At 35.6% G+C, this 19,981-nt stretch overlaps 4 protein-coding genes across 6 annotated transcripts; 2 read left to right on the top strand and 2 right to left on the bottom strand.

The window, feature by feature from the left end:
- The first annotated feature begins 1,448 nt into the window (after positions 1-1,448).
- On the top strand, positions 1,449-7,170 carry LOC110728387 (probable receptor-like protein kinase At1g11050). Of its 3 annotated transcripts, XM_021908035.1 has the most exons (7): positions 1,449-1,605; positions 1,860-3,973; positions 4,073-4,157; positions 5,843-5,919; positions 6,002-6,087; positions 6,512-6,585; positions 6,722-7,170. In XM_021908035.1, the coding sequence occupies exon 2, from the start codon at positions 1,966-1,968 to the stop codon at positions 3,877-3,879; it is 1,914 nt and encodes a 637-aa protein (XP_021763727.1). In that variant the 5' UTR covers positions 1,449-1,605; positions 1,860-1,965; the 3' UTR covers positions 3,880-3,973; positions 4,073-4,157; positions 5,843-5,919; positions 6,002-6,087; positions 6,512-6,585; positions 6,722-7,170. The 3 variants fall into 3 exon arrangements, with proteins under 3 accessions (XP_021763727.1, XP_021763726.1, XP_021763728.1); XM_021908034.1 differs by lacking the exon at positions 6,512-6,585; XM_021908036.1 differs by lacking the exon at positions 6,722-7,170 and having other exon boundaries at positions 6,512-6,715.
- A 1,888-nt stretch (positions 7,171-9,058) lies between these two features.
- On the bottom strand, positions 9,059-10,217 carry LOC110728356 (F-box/kelch-repeat protein At3g18720-like). Its single transcript, XM_021908004.1, has 2 exons — positions 9,245-10,217; positions 9,059-9,162 (listed from the first exon to the last, which is right to left on the bottom strand). The coding sequence occupies exons 1-2, from the start codon at positions 10,215-10,217 to the stop codon at positions 9,059-9,061; spliced, it is 1,077 nt and encodes a 358-aa protein (XP_021763696.1).
- A 1,463-nt stretch (positions 10,218-11,680) lies between these two features.
- LOC110728386 lies at positions 11,681-14,391 on the top strand. Its single transcript, XM_021908033.1, has 2 exons — positions 11,681-12,036; positions 14,019-14,391. The coding sequence occupies exons 1-2, from the start codon at positions 11,735-11,737 to the stop codon at positions 14,221-14,223; spliced, it is 507 nt and encodes a 168-aa protein (XP_021763725.1). The 5' UTR covers positions 11,681-11,734; the 3' UTR covers positions 14,224-14,391.
- Positions 14,392-14,564: 173 nt separating this feature from the next.
- LOC110728384 (vegetative cell wall protein gp1-like) lies at positions 14,565-16,797 on the bottom strand. Its single transcript, XM_021908032.1, has 2 exons — positions 16,302-16,797; positions 14,565-16,247 (listed from the first exon to the last, which is right to left on the bottom strand). Exons 1-2 carry the CDS (start codon positions 16,641-16,643, stop codon positions 15,933-15,935), a joined length of 657 nt encoding a protein of 218 aa, XP_021763724.1. The 5' UTR covers positions 16,644-16,797; the 3' UTR covers positions 14,565-15,932.
- Between the last annotated feature and the right edge of the window lie 3,184 nt (positions 16,798-19,981).

The raw sequence follows: 19,981 nt of genomic DNA, 5'->3' as shown, positions 1-19,981 counted from the left end.
TCTCTCAAATCTAGTTTTCCATCCTTATTTTAGTGTTTCTAGTTTGAACTATCTCATTTTGCTTGCTTTAATATTTGATTGTGCAATGCCCCGGAGATGGTTCGCCTTGTTACTATCTATAACCAATCTCTCTATATACAACAGATCAATCTAGTAGATAATTTGATCATAGAAATTCACGAAAACAATCAAAATACCCCTTGTTACTTGCAATAGATTCTTAATTCCACTTTGATTGTGCAATGCCCCAGATGTGATCGGCGGGAAGATAGATTGTGGTGGCTGTTATGGATTTCGGGTGGTAGTGGTTGTTGTGATGGTGATACTGAGTAGATATGAAATTCTAATTATTGGAATTTTAATTTAATTACTAGGGATTCCGGCGTGCGCGATACGCGCTATGGCTAGTATTTTAAAATGAGTTTTTACAATTGGCCCTAATGTATTTGCATGGTAATTTATTATAACTATTTGCATAAAGACTAAAAATGTGGTAGAATATTCTTCGAAACTTTAATTTATATTTAGTGAGGAAGTGACAAAAATTATCGTGTTCTAGAAATGTAAATGTTTAATATACTGTTATCATTTTTTTTTTTTAAGGCTGAATACTACTACCTAAGGGTACTTATTAAAGAAAGGTTGTATAAATACGAAAAAAGAACTTCTTAAACTTATAGATGGGGGGAAAATATATAAACAAACATTTTATGTAAGAAAAATAGAGCTTCTTAAACTTATAAATGGAGGCATATATGTAAACAAACATATTTAGTGGTATAAATGTCTGCATAATATTTGTAGGAGCTCTCTCCTACTTTTTAAAAGGTAAGGATTTTTGAAAAAAAAAGTTGCAAAAAATTACCTTTATTGCCACATAATATACATAGCTTATTCATATCAGGCTAATAAATGGGGGTGGCTTCTCACTAGACCTAACCAATGTTAGCATGACCCGACCCGACCCGATTTTGATCGGGTTTTGGACAGAGTTTTTCGGCCTGAAATCGAGTTGGGCCCGGTCCGCTCGATTTTTTTTTTTGAACGGGTTTGGGAATGCGATTTTATGTATTTTTATTTGATTTTTTTTGTCCGACCTGACAATGGACCGAAAAACCCGCACGGCCCGACCAGTTTGGGCGGTTTTGAATACAAAATTACAGCCGAAGCTTGGCCCGAACCGGCCCGAGAAGTGGCTGATTTTTTTTGACAGCGGTCCAGCCCGTATCCTACCCGCCCTGCCCAATGATTATCTCTATCTCTCACGTTGCGATACATTACAAAGTCAACAAGTTGACCGGCCGCTCCTACTCCATATGATTAATTACATCTTACCGTTGAAACCTTGCATCCAACGGTAATAATAAGCTAAGCAACTGTACGCCAACAACAATCAGCAATTACAACAATATTAATAAATTAATTAATAACACAAAAAACGTCAGCTCAACCCACTTCTGAAAAATTTGAGAAAGTTTTGACAACATTTCAGATATTAACAACTTTGTTACGACTCTTTAGCTCAATACCTTAACTGCCACTCTTGAATTTACCTTCTCCACAAAGTAGCTTACAAATTCTGCAATCTAATGGAGCCTTTTAAAGGTAAATTATCTTAATTTTGACCAATTTTTATGTTTATTTGATGATTTAAAACTGCCTGATTATGAGCTTTTTTTGCTGTTGAATTAATGTTGCATTAGCTTATGCTCAGAATCAGTAAAATTGGTTTTTTTTTTTTTTTTGGTTATGATTTTTCTTGTTTTTTCCTAATTAGAATTGTGGATATTGGGTGTTAATTATAGTACAGAATTTTTTCTAGGTTATGCTTATTTTGGTATTTTGTTAACAAAAATCAGGTATTGAAGCTGAAATTGGAAGACATATGAAAGAGAAATGAAGTGGGTTTTGGAAATTTTATTGGACTTTTATAGTGGGCAATTGGGATTTTGATTATCTGGAGAAATGAAGTGGGTATTAGTGATTTTGATTTTAGTTGGTTATTCATATTTCTGCACAATTTTGGGTTCAACTAATGTAACAAATTGTCCTGTGGATCTAGACTATGTTGTAAAACTCCGATGGAATACGTCGGCGTGCCATGGAAATAGTTCAGGAAGTAATCCAAGAACAGGTTGTTGCCAAGCCCTTTTGAGTTTAATGGGAATAGCTCTTTCCCATAATCTTAATCAGACTTCCCTCTTTGGATTTCGAGATTATCCGACTTCGGTATCTTGCCTCTCAGATTTCCAATCCAAGCTTGATTCTATGTCTCTAGCCCCAAATTTGACCTCTAAGTGTTTTGATCCTGAGCAATTTGTGATCACTCCTGATGTTTGTGCTGGCATTGTTACCATCCGAAATTGGACTGATAAGCTTGGAAGTGATAATTCTTTAGATCAAGTTTGTGGATCTGACCTCTCTGATCTCACTGCCTGTGAAACCTGCTATGCTGCTGGTACGAGAATCCAAAATCAGTTGATTGCCATTGATGGGAACAGCTCACATGCTCGAGATTGCTTTTACTTCACTATTCTTTATGTTGCTGGGATAATCAATAAACTTGGCCCTGAAAATGCTGGAACAACTTCATGTGTTTTTCAGCTTCAATTACTTCCGTCAGCTGGGTCTCATGGTGTGAGACATTTGAAGCTGCATCTGGGATTAATCGGTGCTGCTACTGCAGTGTTTTTAGTAATTTGCCTCTTAGGTTTGTACTTTTGGTATTACAAGAAACAGCAGAAGAAACCTAAGATGGAAGTTGATGCAAATCAAGAAAGTAGACCTAGAATGCGGCCTAACACTGGTGCAATATGGTTTAAAATTGAAGACCTTGAGAGGGCAACTAACAACTTCTCGCAGAAGAATTTTATTGGGCGTGGTGGTTTTGGGATGGTTTACAAGGGAACCTTACCAGATGGGACAATAGTTGCTGTCAAGAGGCTAACTGAACCCAATTTTGAAAGGGATTCTGATTTTCAAAATGAGGTTGAGATTATAAGCAACCTGAGGCATCGAAATCTGGTACCACTTAAAGGATGTTGCATGGTTGATGAAACTGTGAGTGCTGATGATTATGGAGGAAAACAGAGATATCTTGTTTATGAATACATGCTGAATGGCAATCTTGATGACCATCTCTTTCAGAATCCAACAAACCAAAGTGGGCCACTCAGAAAATCCTTAACATGGCCCCAAAGAAAGTGCATAATATTGGATGTGGCAAGGGGGTTAGCTTATCTCCATCATGGAATAAAACCTGCAATATACCATCGGGACATCAAGGCTACAAACATTCTCTTAGGTTCAGATATGCGAGCAAGGGTGGCTGATTTTGGATTGGCAAAAGAAATTAAAGAAGGGCATTCTCATCTCACTACCAGAGTAGCAGGCACACATGGCTATTTGGCCCCGGAATATGCACTTTATGGGCAGCTAACTGAGAAGAGCGATGTCTACAGTTTCGGAGTGGTTGTTTTAGAGATAATGTGTGGGAGAAGGGCCCTTGATCTGTCAGCTTTAGGGTCCTCTGCCACTGTTTTAATAACAGATTGGGCTTGGTCTTTGGTTAAAGAAGGAAAATCAGAAGAGGTTCTTGACTCATTCTTGTTGAGAGAAGGGGATAACTCGGAGCTGAATCCAAGGGGAATTATGGAACGATTTGTACGTGTTGGTATTCTGTGTGCTCATGTCATGGTTGCACTAAGACCTACAATCTCAGATGCACTGAAAATGCTGGAAGGTGATATTGAAGTTCCTCAAATTCCAGACCGGCCCATGCCTTTTGGGCATCCATCTTTCCACAGGGATGGTAACCCGTACAGCATATCGCCAGGCTTGAGTGGGCTGCATTTAAATTCTGGTGAGACGCTTAGATAAGTAAGATATATAGATAAGTATGAGCTCCAAGGGGAAAGTAATTCTGATCGGCGCATGTCTAGATAGCGAAGTGGACTCTACAGTGACTTTATCGGTAAAATTGATTGCTACATTTCTTATGAAAGCGTTCCAAACTTCTCTTAAGAATAGTGATCCTTTTAATTTCAAAGTCACTGTTGTCTGCTCTATACAGGATGCTGATGGCAGAGACAATTATGTGGAATCTGTGATCCTTAAGAACTATGATATTGATAACTTGTCTGATGCATTTCTTCAAGGTTAGACTGATGCTCTTCTGCATTTGAGATGGTTAAATAATTGCTTTTTTGCGTTCCATGTTAAGTATTTTTGAGGGAAGTATGTTTTTTCTTGTTAGATGTCTTACTTTAAGTAGCTAAATTCCAAAGCATCTTTAAGTGTTTTGGACAGTTATCCACATGATATAGTACTTTATGGCACCTAAATGTCATGTTTATGCCCTTGATGTTTAGGCAGTCTGTTTTCGTACTGTAGTAGACTATTGAAAGCAAGTCGTCTTAGGCTGGATCCACCTTGGACTATGATACCAGGATTGCCAATTTAATGACTCAATGATCGAGATCTGAGGGCAAATTTTCTTATGGACAGTTACATTACACTGTAATTCTTTTCTTAATGCTAAGGAGTAGTATTAAATACAGACGTCTTTGAGTTGATTTATATGTTGCAACAATATACATTTTTTGAGCTGATTTAGAGCATCCAAACAATGGATATAAACTGCAGAAGAACTGAAAATGAATAAAAAAAGCAAAAAAATGGATTGAAGAATTGAAAGACAATAGAGGATTGGTGGCTATTTTTTACTTTCAAAGGAGCAATAATCCTTCAATATCCTGCAGATTGTTTAGTTCCTCAGATCAAATACGGCAATTCTCAGGGAGATCTAGCTCTTAGGCCACCTTCCCAATTTGTTGGACCACCCTAAATGGACCATAGGACCGAGGTGCTAACTTCTCACAGGACCTTTTTGCCAGAGATTTCTTCTTGTAAGGCTGTATCTTCAAGTATACCCCTACTCCCACACTAAACTCTTCATCTCTTCTCTTCTTATTAGCATTGTTGACAGACTGAACAGACCGGGCTGAACCACACTCAGCTATGTGAATACTAGCACCGTTGACAAACCGAGCATTGTTTCACATAGCTCCCAATGTCTTTTCTCATACTCATCTAATACCACTCAGCTTCGATTCTCAAATAGGTCTTAGTTTCTCCTGGTGCCCTGATACAGGAGTGTCATGGTATTCTCTCAGTAATTTCAGGATGAGAGTCGTATGTCTGGGAATGACCACTCTCCCTCAGAACATTAGTCTGCCACCTTCACACGAATAGCCCTGATTTCCTTCCTCGCCTGCCATCACTTCTGCTGAATTTTGCCCAGTTCAGAATTGCTTTGAACCTCCTTTCTCAACTTGTCCCAATCCATCCCCCCTGTAATGTGATGAAGGCTACCAACTGAACCACTTCACCTCCCTTCCTTGACAAGGCGTCTACCACCCTATTTCTTGCACCAGGTTTATAGTGTATTTTGAAGTTGCAGGCTTAATTCCTCACATTCTGGAACAATTAAGCCCTTAACTAGCCTCCCATTCTGGAATAGTTGAGGGCTTAATTATACCAGCTACTAGCATCTCACAAATAAGACCATGCCCATGTATGGAGTGTTCATGCCACCAAATGGGAGGCAACACTTCTGGCTATTGAAAACCCCCCTGGTATTCTTCAATCACCCCTCTTAACCAGCTCGGTAATCCATGTTCTGCCCTGCATCTCCCTGCCCTCCCTCACTCACCCCCACCATATTAATCTCCAGCCACTCTCCCTGATTATTTTTTTTTATTTTTTAAAACTAGCTATCCATCTTGACATGCCCATTTCCGTAACCTCCATCTTGTTAATAGTATGATCTAATTAATTTCAGGTGGGTTTGATGAAGTACGAAGGAAAACTAGGACTTTTTCATACGAATCTTAACCTGCTCATTAAAAACAGGCTCAGGTAATTATAATAAAGTGACTTCTTTTGGAAATTCCCTAATCAAATTAATTATGCAATTGTGTTTTTTTCCTGCCCAAATTAGGAAGCATGGCCGTGGTTGTGGATCAGATGGTGGTGGGCTTATACATGTGGATGAGATACAACGCACTAAGTTGACATGATTTTTGTGTATGTCTCTATTACTATCTTTCCCTTCCCTACTGTAAAAAACTATGTGCATTTAGTTTGCTTGGGGAATATTCTTTAAGGGATCTACCTTTCTAAATAATACTTCTTGATGGATCTACCTTAAACTATTTAGCAGATTTACGAACAATATAGTCAACCTTAGCTAACCTTCATGGGTGTTTTCAGAAGAAGAAAAAAAAAAAAAAAAAAAAAAAAAAAAAAAAAACCAAAAATTTTCAGGAAAATATCCTTCTCATCTCTTTCTCCCAATTGCAGTCTTGCCATCTGTTTTCCAAGTTGTTTCTCGCTCTCTAAAAGTCTATTATTTCTGTTTTCCCTCAATTATTTCTGGTAATGACCTTTTCAGTATTTTATTTCTGTTATGTTGTTGATGTTGCATTGAATTGGGGTTATGCGTCTAAAGCCACAAATTTGGAGTTGACCTGAAGTTGGTGAATCTTATCAGTCATGGGATGGCTAAATGGCTTGCTTGTTCTAGTATGACATTTCTCCCTGACCATTTTAACCCTGAAAAAGTTTATTTACATTTTTGCCCCCATTTTATATTTTGATACCTTTGGCCTTTCCTTCCTTTCTTCTCTGTGTGTTTCTGACTGCTCATATTTTGAAACAGGTTGCAACTACTTGCAAGTGCTGAAGGCCAGAAAGACAAACATGGTGGTGGCGGATTCTTCTCAGCTCTCAGAAGAGGTCATCACTAAGTCACAGCAAGGTTTCTGCTGCATTGAGTGTTAACTCCTCGTACTAATTTCTGCATATGCCTTTTGTCCATATTATAGTGTACAGTGATTTGTCAATACGGCTTATACAACACTAGGGTTGCTTTTATGTCACCTAAGAAGTAAACCATATTCTTTATACTATCGCCGACACCTGCGTTAGTGCCTCGTCTGCAAATTGCATCCATAGAGATTAGAGAAGGGGCATAATGAGTTAGTTTTTTGTAACTTTGTTAAACCTTCTACGGCCACTTGAAGAAATGAAATTTTCTATGAAGATGGTGAAGACTCATTTCTAATACATAAACTTTCTAACAAAAAAAAAAAAAAAAAAAAAAAAAAACCGACTTAATTATGTGAATACTTGCAGATATGTCTTTCGATTGCTCAAATGCAAAGCTCTCATATCAAAATAAGTTAGCATATAATAATATTATGTAAACTAACACAAACCTATGAAACTACTTCGGGCCAAAAATCGAACATGGAAAAATCCGAAGTGTCCTTTAGTCGAAACATTGATCTGGAAAAGAAAAATATGCTTCAATCGAAGTTATCATTTAAGGCCATCGAAGGACATAAGAAATACCTTGGCCTCCCGACTTACCTCGGGAGTTCAAAGAAACACATTTTTTCCATCATTCAAGATAAGGTTTGGAAGAAGTTGAAGCGGTGGAAAGGAGGCTATCTTTCTCAAGCGGGGCAGGAAATTCTTATTAAGTCCATTGCTCATGCCATTCCGACTTATGCAATGGAATGCTTCATTCTCCCCTCTAGCATTCTCAAGGAAATTGAAAAAATGTGTCTTAATTTTTTCTGCAGTCAACGAAATAATGAGCACAAGACTGCCTGGGTTGCGTGGGAAAAGCTGAATTTTTCTAAGAGAGATGGGGGGCTGGGTATGCGTGATCTGTCAGTCTTTAATAAGGCTATGCTTGCAAAACAGGTCTGTCGTTTGCTCAACAAGCCGAACTCCCTTATGTCTAAAACTCTGAAACAGAAATACTTTCCAAATTGTGAGCTCATGGAGGCCAAAGTGAACACAAATGTTAGTTATACCTGGAGATCTCTGATGTCGGCTCGTGGTGTCATTGCTAGAGGTGCGCGCAAGCTGGTTGGTAATGGCAACACGGTTGAGATTTGGAAAGACCCTTGGGTCCCAAATTTGCCTAACTTTAAAGCTCTACAGCGTCTGCATCTTCCTGACGATGCTCCGAAATTGGTGGCTGAACTTTTCTGTAATGGGGAGTGGGATCAGGACCGTCTCAGGGAGCATTTTTCTGCTTGGGAGGTGAGGGAAATTCTGAAAATTCCGGTTGCTCACCAGGGAGTTGAGGATGGCTGGACGTGGCACTTTACAAAGAATGGGGAGTTTTCGGTGCGTAGTGCGAGCTGTCTGCTAGAAGAGACAACAGGGCCAACTACTTTAACTATTCCCAACAAAACCACCTGGTCATTACTTTGGTATGCTAGAGTCCCACCAAAAATCAAGCATTTTGGGTGGAGATCTCTGCACAATGGTCTTCCTGTGTGTTATAATCTGAAAAGGAGAGGTATCTGCAGCTCTGATGTGTGTCCTGTGCGTGGTGAGTTTTCTGAAAGTAGTGCTCATGCTCTTATCTTCTGTATCCATGCAAAAAATGTGTGGTATCTCTCCCCTCTCAGGCTGGCTGCCGAGAGAATAATAAGTTTTCTTTCTTTAACTGGTGCCATTCTTTATTGATGGTGTATAAGGATAAACATTGGTGGGATATTTTCTGGTGTACACTTTGGGGGATTTAGCTAAAACGAAACGCTTGGTGCTCCGATAAGAAAGTGGTTGATGTGGAGTCTGTTATTAACAAAGCTGTGAGCACCGTGGGTGAGTATGATTTGGCTAACTGTCCTCTCCCTACGGAGCTAAGGACCAGACAGGAGGTGCACCACACCTGGTCTCCCCCCTCCCCTGGTTGCTTCAAGCTGAATACAGATGCTGCTGTTTTCAACAATGAGTCTGTTGGTTTGGGTGGTGTGGTTCGTGATAGCTGCGGGGCTGTTATGGTGGCTACTTGCCATAATACAAAATAAAAAATAAAAATAAAATAAAAAATAAATAAAAACAAAACAAAACCGCAAACCATTAAAATACAAAAATAAGAAAAGATGTAAACAAAAGTTGTATTATTGATAGAATCTAAATTAGAATGCTTTTTTGTAGCTATATATATAATGTGCGAAGTATAAGAGATAGATCATAAGCTTGGATCCTGAAGCCACACATATGGTGCATTTGCATAACTATTTTCATAACAATGTTCTGGTTTAATAATGCCATCAAAGCGATGAATATTTTCATCTGTCAAAGTGAAGATGCCAGCGTCACTATTCTCAGGTATCCGATAATCATCAGTAAAATAGATAAGAGTTATGTTTGATACCATGAGCAAAGGATGATGCCTTTACAGAAAAGGATGAGTTCCAACCCACGAAAATCGCTATATCACCCAAGTCAGGAACATGTTTTGCCTCTCCATTGTTAACATTCAGCTCATACACCTTGAATAACATAGTTCGGTAGATTGAGGGGTTGCAGAATTCAGCCCAAACCAATCTAATCACGAGCAACAAGCGATTCTCTGATTCAACCAAGTAGCATTCTATTAGCCTGCAAGTCGAGTAATCTTTAGGGAAAAGGTATCTCGTGAAAACGCGGGTAGGTTCCAGTTTAGCAACAAGCCGCTGGTGAGGACGACCTGTTGATTGGTCAAACTCATAACACCATATATTTCCATAATCGTTGACGCCATAAAAGTTTCCCTTGTAAAAAGTAACATCAAGTTCTTTGTCCGTAAAAACTGTCTGCCATCTTTCACAGCCGTGTCTCCAGAAACAGATGACCCCAGGACCCAGAAAGTTGGGAGCGGGCGCAACTAAGGCGATAGTGAAATCACTAGAGGAGGATGGGTTCCCTGATAGGATGAACTTGAGAATTTCCTTGCCAATAAAGGCATGGTAACGGCCAATCAAGCAGGCAACCTTAGGAAGGTTTATTTTGGCACCGGACATGGGGTTGAGAATAAACAGATTACTTTCTTCGTCAGTAGCACTGGGCAGTAACCATCCATGCGACGATAACAGCCTCGTATTGTAGCCGTGGGGGAACCACAGAGGGAGGTTCACTGTGCGCACTTTGCGGTTACAGAGGCTGTAAAACTGACGTTGCTCCGGCCCACCTTCTTTGCGTCTTGGCAGCATAAGCCATGCCTTGGCTTCATACCCAAACTTGCATTCTTTCGCCCCTCTTCTCCAACTTGAATAAACCAACGCAAAAGCTTCATAGTCTTCTACTTTTTCCAAATGTTCTGCAATCACACTCGCTATTTCGCTGGGTATATTACCCCAATCAGCCATCGACAAGTTATGAATTTTAATTTGTTAGAGATATGTGATATAATCAGTATTTATATTCTTGGCCCGTCAAAACTCTAAATTTAAATCTATCTTATGTCAACCACTAAAATCTTTTCATAAACATATCTTAACATACTCGTCAAAAAAAACAAAAACAAAAAAACTTATCTTTACATAAATATATTATTCTAGTAATAAAACACTTCCTATCCCATATTTGTAACTGTAATATATCTCATATCTTTTTTTTTTTTTTTTTTTTTTTTTTTTTTTTGAAAATAACATATCTTATATCTTTAACATCTTAATGTGTAGATGTGATATCGATTGCACTTAACTATCAATATTATTTTCATAAAATAACATATCTTATATCTTTAACATTTTAATGTGATATCGATTGCACTTAACTATCATTATTATATAATATATCTCATATATCTGTACTTTAATTAACTAAAGATATGATAAAGTTATCATATAAGGGATCTAGGATGTGCTTATACGTGTGATATCAATTAGGCAAAATATGCATATAAATACAATAAATATATTGTTTTTTTTTTTTTGCTTTGACAGAATAAAATATACAGTATTGTTTGTTACATGTGTTTATATTTTCAAAATATTATGAAAACTTTTGTACATTTTTCCCTACTTTTATAAAAGGATATTTTGCTCCAGTTCAAAAAATATATATTTTTTGCAAAATAACACTATAAAAAAGAGGGAAAATGCATGGATTATAACACCACCACCTAAAAAAAAAAAAAAAACCTTATTGATTTCACCACCACTTAACAGATGTCATTCAAAAAACCGTTAGTGACTTAGTGAGCCCCACAACGTATATGGATCACTTATCTATTGATTTTTAAAAAAAAACTAAAAGAAAAATTAAAAAAAAAAAAAAAAAAAAAAAAAACCTAAACCCAAACACAGCCACCACTCCTACCATCAGCCACCCTAACCCCTACCGCCGGCAGCCCCACTACCGCTAAGCACACCTACCGAAATCACCGGCCTTCCCCATCCCAGCCTACCGCCGGCACCACAACCAACTGCTAGAAGCCTATCCCACCCCCGACACACCCTAACCCACCGCCTAAACGCCCTAGCCCATCCCTGAAACATCCCCAGCCCAAGGTTTGTCACCTCACAACCAAAAGATTGTGAGATCAAACTTCACTAGAGGCAATTTGGGGTGGGGATTCCTTACCCTTCCCCTCACTCCCAATTTGTCTAGTAGTACGCTGTACGCTCATTCAAGTTGAGTTGACTTGAGATAGGTTCCGACCCAATAGAGCATTTTTCCTTATCGTTTAAAAAAAATATGAAAATCAAATACAAGATAGGTCGCGAGTGGACATAGTTTATTCAAATGAATCTTTGCTTCTTTGGTTAAAAATATTTGTGTACTAAAAAAAACCAGATTCCAGAAAAATTGACGTACTAATAAAACTTATTTTTAAAGCTGCCTTAAAAAACTGGGATATCTAAAAAGTCCTTAAAAAAATATGGGAATGTTTGGTCTTAAAATCACAGGACAGTCAAGTATAGGGTTACTACCTTCTTCAACCCACAAAAACTGCTCCTACCCAAATCATCACCCTCTTCAAATTCAACCTTTTCAATTAAAATCAAAAAGTGGGTCGAATTTTTTTCAAGTAAAAACCAAGAAAAACCCATCTTTTTGCACTGTTAAGGCATCAACAGAGGGCACAAGCATGTCAATTACAATCGAGAAATTGGGTGTTAAAATTGAAAGGAACCCTCCTGAGTCTAGGCTCTCTGAGCTCGGTGTTCGTGATTGGCCTAAGTATATTTCTCTATCTCTCTTGTTATTTCATGGTTATATCTATGGTAATGTTTTCAATTTTATTATAACTTATTTTCCTTTGTTATATTATTTGGACTCTTCATTATCAATTAATAGTCGTGTTAGAATCCGCACTGTTATGTGGGGTATGAACGCTTCATTTTGGGCTATAATCCCGAAAACATTTCATTGAATAGCCGAGTTTGACATTTGGACACGTATTGGTATTTTGTGAGACTTTGAGTAGGTAGCTATGTCATTTTGAGTTGCTTATGAAGCTTTATGTGTGCAATGTTGAAACACTTTTTGAGGGTTTGGGTGGAATGGGTTTGCATTATTTTTTGGAAATTTCATTCTAGTGAAATTAAGTTTAGTTTTATATGAATGAAATAAATGAAGCTACTGTGTCTGTGTTAGTAATTTGTAAACATGTCAAAATTGGATAGAATATGTAATTTTGAAGTGATACATGTATTTTGGGTTTGAACAAGAGATATTTTTATATTGTATAATTTGTGCATAACATAATTATTCACGATTGATTAATGATTATAGACATGGGAATATGGGATTTTTGAGTAATTGAGCTTATTGATAGAGTTGTTAATCTAGTGCTCTTAGGACCTGTAGTTATGTCTGTTAGGAATCTTAGGATATATGTTGGTGATCTTGGTAATGTTCACTAAAATGAAATTGATCTAGAATATGAGTGTCAATGGTTGTCTTTTTATAAACGGCGCTCCAATGTTTGGATTAAGTGATCAGCATTTCAAGGTAGTAACATTTCTATGAGATTTCTAAAAGTGTCGTTTGACAATAACATCTTTTTTTTTTTTTTTTTGGTTTTTTGTTTGATTCGTTTTGTAGTATTTTATTGCAGATTTTCAGAGATTGAGCATCTCTGGAAACTATTATCATGTATACAGGCTTCAGTTTTGTGTTAACATTATGATCTCAACATTTACTGATCCTTTCATGTCATCAAATACTAATGACTTGTTAGCAATGGTACTCTCATGTGAAGCCTTTATGGCTTATAGAGTCTAGTGTAGACGTTATTGATTAGTCTTTGGATTTACTTTCATTCCCTCAGTGATTAGGCTACTTGTAGTTTTGTCTTGAGTGCATATTTTTTTCCTCTAAAACCATACTCCCTCAAGTCTCATCTGCTCAACGCACCTATATTTAAGAGAGTTTAATAAAATAAATAGATAGTAGGTTTTGCTTGATTAAAGGTGAATATAATAAGAAGAAAATGTGGTTTGGCTGTGGTGAATAAAAGAAGATATTGAGATTTGGTTGATTAAAGATGGATAGAAGAAGAAGATAGTGGAGTTGATTAAAGATTGATTTGAAAAAGAAAAAAAAATAGAAAGAAAGAAAGAAAAAGAGATAGTAGGGTTTGTTTGATGTAAATGTAAATTTTGTAAAACAAATAAGATAGTAGAAAAATATGAGGTTTTACCTTTTAAACAAAAGAATAGATTTTGTAGTGACATGAGACTTTTATTTAGGGACAAAGGGATTATGCAAGAAAGGTGAAGCAGAAAAGAAGAATAACGACATATAGATTGTGTTTTATTAACAATGTGCTAGTAGGCTAAGCCAAGGGGGTGACAATCTTATTAGGATTTGAGGAAGTAATTGTAAAACATGTATATTGATTAGGTTTTGAGGAGTTAAGTGTACAATGCACTTATCGACTATGAGAATACACATACAGACTAGGCCAAAAATAGGAATATAATATAAAGCCAAATCAAGTTGAAATTGTATTATTAATTTTTTGTAGACAGAGGGGATTACTTAATTATTTACTTGAGTATGAGTGTCAATTTTAAGCACTTTAATCTAAATTACTCTACCATTTTCCCAACATAACAAGGAATGTTTGAGTACCAGGAGCTTATTAATTTATAGATTTATGTACAGTTATTTATTTTTGGTTATCATATAATGTTTTTTTCTTTATCATCATATAGGTGGGGTTGTGCTCCTAGTAAGTTTCCTTGGACTTATGAAGCAAAGGAGACTTGCTTTCTGTTGAAAGGAAAGGTGAAGGTTTATCCTGATGGTTCCAGCGAAGCTGTTGAGTTTGGAGCTGGTGATTTGGTGGTGTTCCCAAAAGGTATGAAGTGTACATGGGATGTCTCAGAAACTGTTGATAAGCATTACAACTTTGAGTGAGCTTAGAGATACAAGCCTGTGAGACTGTATGCAAATCCTTTCTAAGCCTCTACATAGAAGGTTTCTTGTATACCCTGATTATACTGTCATTATGTTGGTCAATAATCATGTTAAGACTGCTCTGTTGCTATGGAAGTTATTGAGATCAGTTAAGATATTTGTATTCTACTATTGTGTAATTATGGTGATGTCTTACATCTTTTCATCCTTTCCTAAACAAATATAATGATGAAAATTCTCCCTCTACTCTAGATAAGTCATTTTTAGTGGAAGGCTTAGGATTCAAGAACAGTTAAGGTGAGAGGATGCATAGGAAATATTGTCTTAATCTGGTCAGAAAATCGACCTTTTCTGAACTGAGAGTTACATCCGGACCTTGTTCTGTTCAACTTAGATAAGTTTAAATGAGTTAAGTTCAGACAAATTAAGTTTTATTACAATGAACTTAAGTTATGACACCCAAAAGAAATTTCTGCTGCACTGAATTCTGTTATAGGGAAAATAAGTTCAGAATATAAGTTTGGTTAAGCTCAAATACCATAAACTCAAATAAAAAAAAGTCAAATAGAGCAAAGCTTCTGTTTATTTTCCTTTTTGAGCATGTATATTGCTTTTCTATCTTGCATGCTTGGGGTTATTGAATTGGTCTGCACTCTGCTCCCAACAACAAATCAATGGTCTTACATATTACAAACTAATTTTTAGCTGTACTTTCCGAGTTTCCCCATTTGGTGTTAGAAGAGGGTCAGCATTCCCATCAAACTGGTGAGAGTTATGAGTTTGACATAGAATTTTGTTTTTTTTTTTTTAACTTGACTTGTTCATTAGGCTTCCTAGGTGGTTGAGATGAGTACTGATGAAAGGTAAATTATATAATTCCTTCATAAATTCTTGTTTTGGATGGACTGGAATAAATCCTACTGCAAGCTGAGCTCCAAAGTCAATTGGCTGACGTTAAGAAACAAATCATACACAATATTATAGTTTATTTTATTAGAGAAACAAATCATAAAATAGGCCTTTAACTATCTGCTTTTAGAGCTAAACCTATGGTTTTATCTGTTTAGAATCGTGTTCTGATTATCAGTTATGTGGGCTCAACAAGAACAAAAGTTCTGAGTTAAGAAGGGGGATTACTCTGATATTTTCTGCTGCTTATTTCAAGTCTCTCACGATTGTAGCTGGTAGCATATGCATATCCACAACGTAGTTAAGTAAGCTTTAGTCACTCTGTTGGTTCTCTGAATGAGCAAGTCTGTATATATAATTTTCAGAATTTTGTATTGCTGACCTTTTTCAGCTTTAGTGATTATTGCATGTTTGTGTTAGTTGTATACCTTTTAGCATGTTTCTGGTGCCATAAATTTCCTCACACGCATTAATTTCAATAACACCATGCTTGAACAAGAAAACTACTTGTAAATGTGATTAAGCAAAACGAATTTAGTAATTCCAATGCTATATAAAGATATACTTGATATATAGTATGCAAATTTCAGTACAAAAGTTAAGAGGGAGGGAGTCACCACACATCTGCACTGACTGGTTTTACATAAACTCTCGAGTTCTTTACTAAGCATATACTTGGAGAATATTCCAACTTTAGTAAGCTGGCTATATATTAATGTATGCTACTAATTGATAGTATCTTTATGCTGTATACCCTGCTATTCCCCTTAGGTTGTCTTCATATATTAAGGCCAGGCATATTAGTTTCCATTTTTGGCTGGAGGTTTAATCTGGGTTTTTTGAGCTGGTGTTTGCTTCTTTTCCCTGCTTAGGGATGAGGAACTAGTTTCTGGGGGGAACGGAAATTCTGGAGGAAAAGGAGAGTAAGGTGGGGAAGGAAATTCCGGAGGGAAAGGAGAGTAAGGCGGGGAAGGAAATTCTGGAGGTAAAGGAGAGTAAGGCGGGGTAGGAAATTCTGGAGGGAAAGGAGAGTAAGGCGGGGAAGGAAATTCTGGAGGGAAAGGAGAGTTAGGTGGGGAAGGAAATTCTGGAGGGAAAGGAGAGTAAGGTGGGGAAGGAAATTCTGGAGGAAAAGGAGAATAAGGTGGGGAAGGAGAGTCTAGCGGGGATGGATTTTGAGGTGGGGAGGGAAATTTCGGAGGGAAAGGAGTCTCAGGTGGGGAAGGAGAATAAGGTGGGGAGGGATATTCTGGGGTAAAAGGGAAGTCTGGTGGAGAAGGATTGAAGGAGGATGGTGTCATTGGTGGAAAAGGAGTATTAGACGGGGGTTCACAGGAAGATGTAGGTGTAGGAGCCAATGAGGATTGGACTTTGGGCTGTTTTGTTAATGCCTTGCGTGATGATAGTTTCGCCTCAGCTGCGACTTGGGCAGGAGAACCTAAAAGGATCAGGATTGCAACCAGAAGCAGTTGCACAAGCAGAAAAGAGAAACTGAAGGCACGCGAAGCCATTGTGTTTGGGTATTGTGTTTATCAATCAGTTTGCTGTGTGTTATGTTGTAGGTTACAAGTGTTAGAAGTACCTGTATTTATAAGGGTAGCAAGGTAGACTGATTCAAGGTATGGGTTTCTCTTCTACAAGAGAATTGGAAATATAGATGCATTTGAGTAAATTATGGGGTTTAATGGCCTCAATTTTCTATCTAGTTTGAAAACCATGTTAGAGTTATTTAGTAATTATTCTCATTCTCAAGTCTTAAGCAGGTCTATTACGTTGGTCTTTCCTCTACTGTCTTTTGTTAAGAATTATTGACCTTAGCAAGCATGTTGAAGATAAGAATTCAGATTCAATTACAATCATATATTGTTAATTGATTCCAAATTATGTAAATTTTTTAGTAGGGGACTCGTGGATGTGAGAGGTTTTGAGCTTGAAATTTCACCGGTAATACTTTCGAAAATCAAATAAACGTCCTCTCTCTTGAAGTAATAGTCACATTATTTCAACTCTTTCCATCACTCAATTTTATGTAGTGTATATGACTATAATCTCAAAATGGACAGAATATATGAATAATTAAAAAAAGTTGTTTTAAAAAAACTTTATAAAATTTTACTATTATGCCCCCCGTATGGAATTAATAGTCATACTTTGTGGTGCAGAAAATGCCTCAGTAGCTACTTAAGTTACTCCTGAAATTCTCAGTATTTTAGAGTTAAGCATACATGAAGGACCCAAAGTTTTGGTTTTTTCACCTTTAAAGACCTCATAATTTTATTTTATTTCACCTTTAAGGACCTCATTGGTCAAAAGTTAACCACACTAGTTAGATTAGTGAGTTCTTTAGGTTAAAAAATAAAAGAACAAAAGCTAAACTTTTATAATTTTCACTTATAAGTACTTAACTATTTTTTTCACCTCTACACTTATAAAAAATAAGAAAACTGAAGGCAAAATATTTGTAAGAATATAATGATGTAAAAGCTTAATTTTCATAGTAGATCGATTTCTTGGAAGAACAAGGGGGTAATTTTTGAATTAAAATGCTTGATATTGGTCAAGAGTTCTTTTGTTATTACTTCATAAACTTTGGATAAAAGCAAAAAAATTCATGGAGATATATAACTTGCTATAAGTGTCCAGTATTCGTACAAATATTGATTTTAAAATTATAAGAGTCTATTTTAATATTGTTAATACAAGTGTTGGTTTTAAAATTCTTTGTTAAAATATATTTTTATCAATCTCAAAAAACCCCCCTTCCTCTCACTTCCTTTGTTAGAATAGTGGGTTTAAATTAATTATTAATAGATGTAATTATATAATTAAAGAAGTTTACAATATTTTATTATATATATTTCAATAAATAAGTCAAATTATTCAACAAGAAATACATTTAATTAGCAATAAATCAAGAGGTGCTGCTTATTAGGATAACATAATGGTTTATCAAATATATATATACATATATATACATATATATATATATATATATATATATATATATATATATATATATATATATATATAGTGTGCAAGAGATTGAGTACATTTGTAGGTAATTTATGTTTTATTTCTTTTAACTATAATAGAAAAATCATTAATATTATAATAGCTTAAAATTATAACTATTATGCAACAGGTACTGTTGAATTTTATGTATTTTTTTCCTTTTCTTAATAAACTCAAAAAATACAAATATTACTATATTAACATTTGAAAAGTCAACCTATGGTTAAAGGTGAGTTAAGTGACCAAAAACCTTAACCCAGGTTCTTAAAGGTGAAAAAAATAACCTAAGATCCTTAAAGGTGAAAAATGCAAAAGTTTAGGTCCATTTTATTAGCTTAACTCCAGTATTTTATAATAATCGAAAGTTAGAGATTAGTAAAGGTAAATTGACTAAATTTGAATTATTTAAATCAATTTTTCTTACAATTTTTTTTTTATTATTATTATCTCGAGTGTTTATAAAAAAGATTTAAGGTGACTCATTTTGTTTATATTTTTGACTAAGTCTAATTTAAATTGTTTTTTATTTTTAGGAAAGTTTTTGGTAGAGTATGGGTACAACGAATACAAGAAGACGTATAATATATATTATTTTAAAAAATTACTATTATATTAAATAAGCAAAATAAATAAATAATAAACATGACCTATATTATATTTTAAATTATAAGCAAAATTACTATTATATTATATTATATTATATTCTAATACCAGACTCTATAATCTATATAAACAATTGCTAATGTTTTCTTTTCTCAATTTATATCAATTTTGTTTTTTTTTTTTAATTTTGATTTGATTTTCTTTAATATTTGCACATTTAATTTCAAAGAATTTTTCCGTTGAAGCTATACTTCTCATGTATTTAGAAGCTCACTACGGAGTAGTATTTACCAATTATTCTAGGTTGTTCCACAATTTTTCGCCAAATCGTATGAAGTACTACCTTCGTTTTTTTTAGTTGACACATTTTGACTTTAGCATTAGTCACACACTTTCCTTTGACCGTGTTTGGTGCTTTATACATAATGAAAAATATAGTCATGTGGGATCTTGTTAGATTCGTCACGATATATATTTTCAAAAAATCTACTTTTCATAAATTTTGTTTATCGGTAATTAAAGATATTAATGATTTAATTTGTGCATTGGCAAACGTGACTAAAGAAACGTGTCAACTAAAAAAAACGGAGGAAGTATATCATAAAATGTGCATAATATTTATGCATTGTTTTCTTATATGTAAGAGATATTGTATGCATGTTGTACATACACTAGCTAACATACCCTCCTAGTAGTTCTTTAACCTTATAGGTTCTTAACCTTATATAGTGATTAACTCTCTCTTTTTCAACCAATGTGAGAAACTTACATGTGTTATTTGGTAGGATATACTTCAGTACTCCCCCTCACATGTAAGATCCCTTTAACCTGAGGATCACTTGATCCAATTCAATTTGGCCCACAATACTTAGGCCTCGTTTGGTTGACAAGGGAAATAAATTCCCATAGGAAGTTATATTTCATGGGAAATATTTTTTAAGTTATTTCTTTAAGTTGTTTGGTTGTGCCAATGGAGAGTTGGAATTCCCATGAATTTTGAATAACCAAGGGGGGGGCTAGATAATTTACTTCCTACATTTTGAGGAAAGTTGAAATTCCCATGAATTCCAACTTCCCCCATTTTTGCTTTTCTGTGACAACCAAACAAACCAAAATTACAAAATCCCATGAATTTTCACTTCCCCCATTTTTGCTTTTCTGTGACAACCAAACAAACCAAAATTACAAAATCCCATGAATTTTCACTTCCCCCATTTTGTTTTGTCAACCAAAC

The sequence above is a fragment of the Chenopodium quinoa genome, unplaced genomic scaffold, assembly GCF_001683475.1.
Source record: "Chenopodium quinoa cultivar QQ74 unplaced genomic scaffold, ASM168347v1, whole genome shotgun sequence".
Classification (NCBI taxonomy): domain Eukaryota; kingdom Viridiplantae; phylum Streptophyta; class Magnoliopsida; order Caryophyllales; family Amaranthaceae; genus Chenopodium; species Chenopodium quinoa.
The sequence above is the reverse complement of the archived record's forward strand: the minus strand, read 5'-3'. Positions and strand labels throughout refer to the sequence as shown.

What these genes read in the sequence shown, in the direction of transcription:
- LOC110728356 (XM_021908004.1), bottom strand. Translation starts at nt 10,217, where the DNA reads ATGGCTGATTGGGGTAATATACCCAGCGAAATAGCGAGTGTGATTGCA. An exon ending in GGCATCATCCTTTGCTCATG is followed by an intron (nt 9,163 to 9,244) that starts GTATCAAACATA and finishes TCACTTTGACAG; the next exon opens with ATGAAAATATTCATCGCTTT.
- LOC110728387 (XM_021908034.1), top strand. Translation starts at nt 1,966, where the DNA reads ATGAAGTGGGTATTAGTGATTTTGATTTTAGTTGGTTATTCATATTTC.
- LOC110728386 (XM_021908033.1), top strand. Translation starts at nt 11,735, where the DNA reads ATGGGAATGTTTGGTCTTAAAATCACAGGACAGTCAAGTATAGGGTTA. An exon ending in GGTGTTCGTGATTGGCCTAA is followed by an intron (nt 12,037 to 14,018) that starts GTATATTTCTCT and finishes ATCATCATATAG; the next exon opens with GTGGGGTTGTGCTCCTAGTA.
- LOC110728384 (XM_021908032.1), bottom strand. Translation starts at nt 16,643, where the DNA reads ATGGCTTCGCGTGCCTTCAGTTTCTCTTTTCTGCTTGTGCAACTGCTT. An exon ending in CCTCCCCACCTCAAAATCCA is followed by an intron (nt 16,248 to 16,301) that starts TCCCCGCTAGAC and finishes CCAGAATTTCCT; the next exon opens with TCCCCACCTTACTCTCCTTT.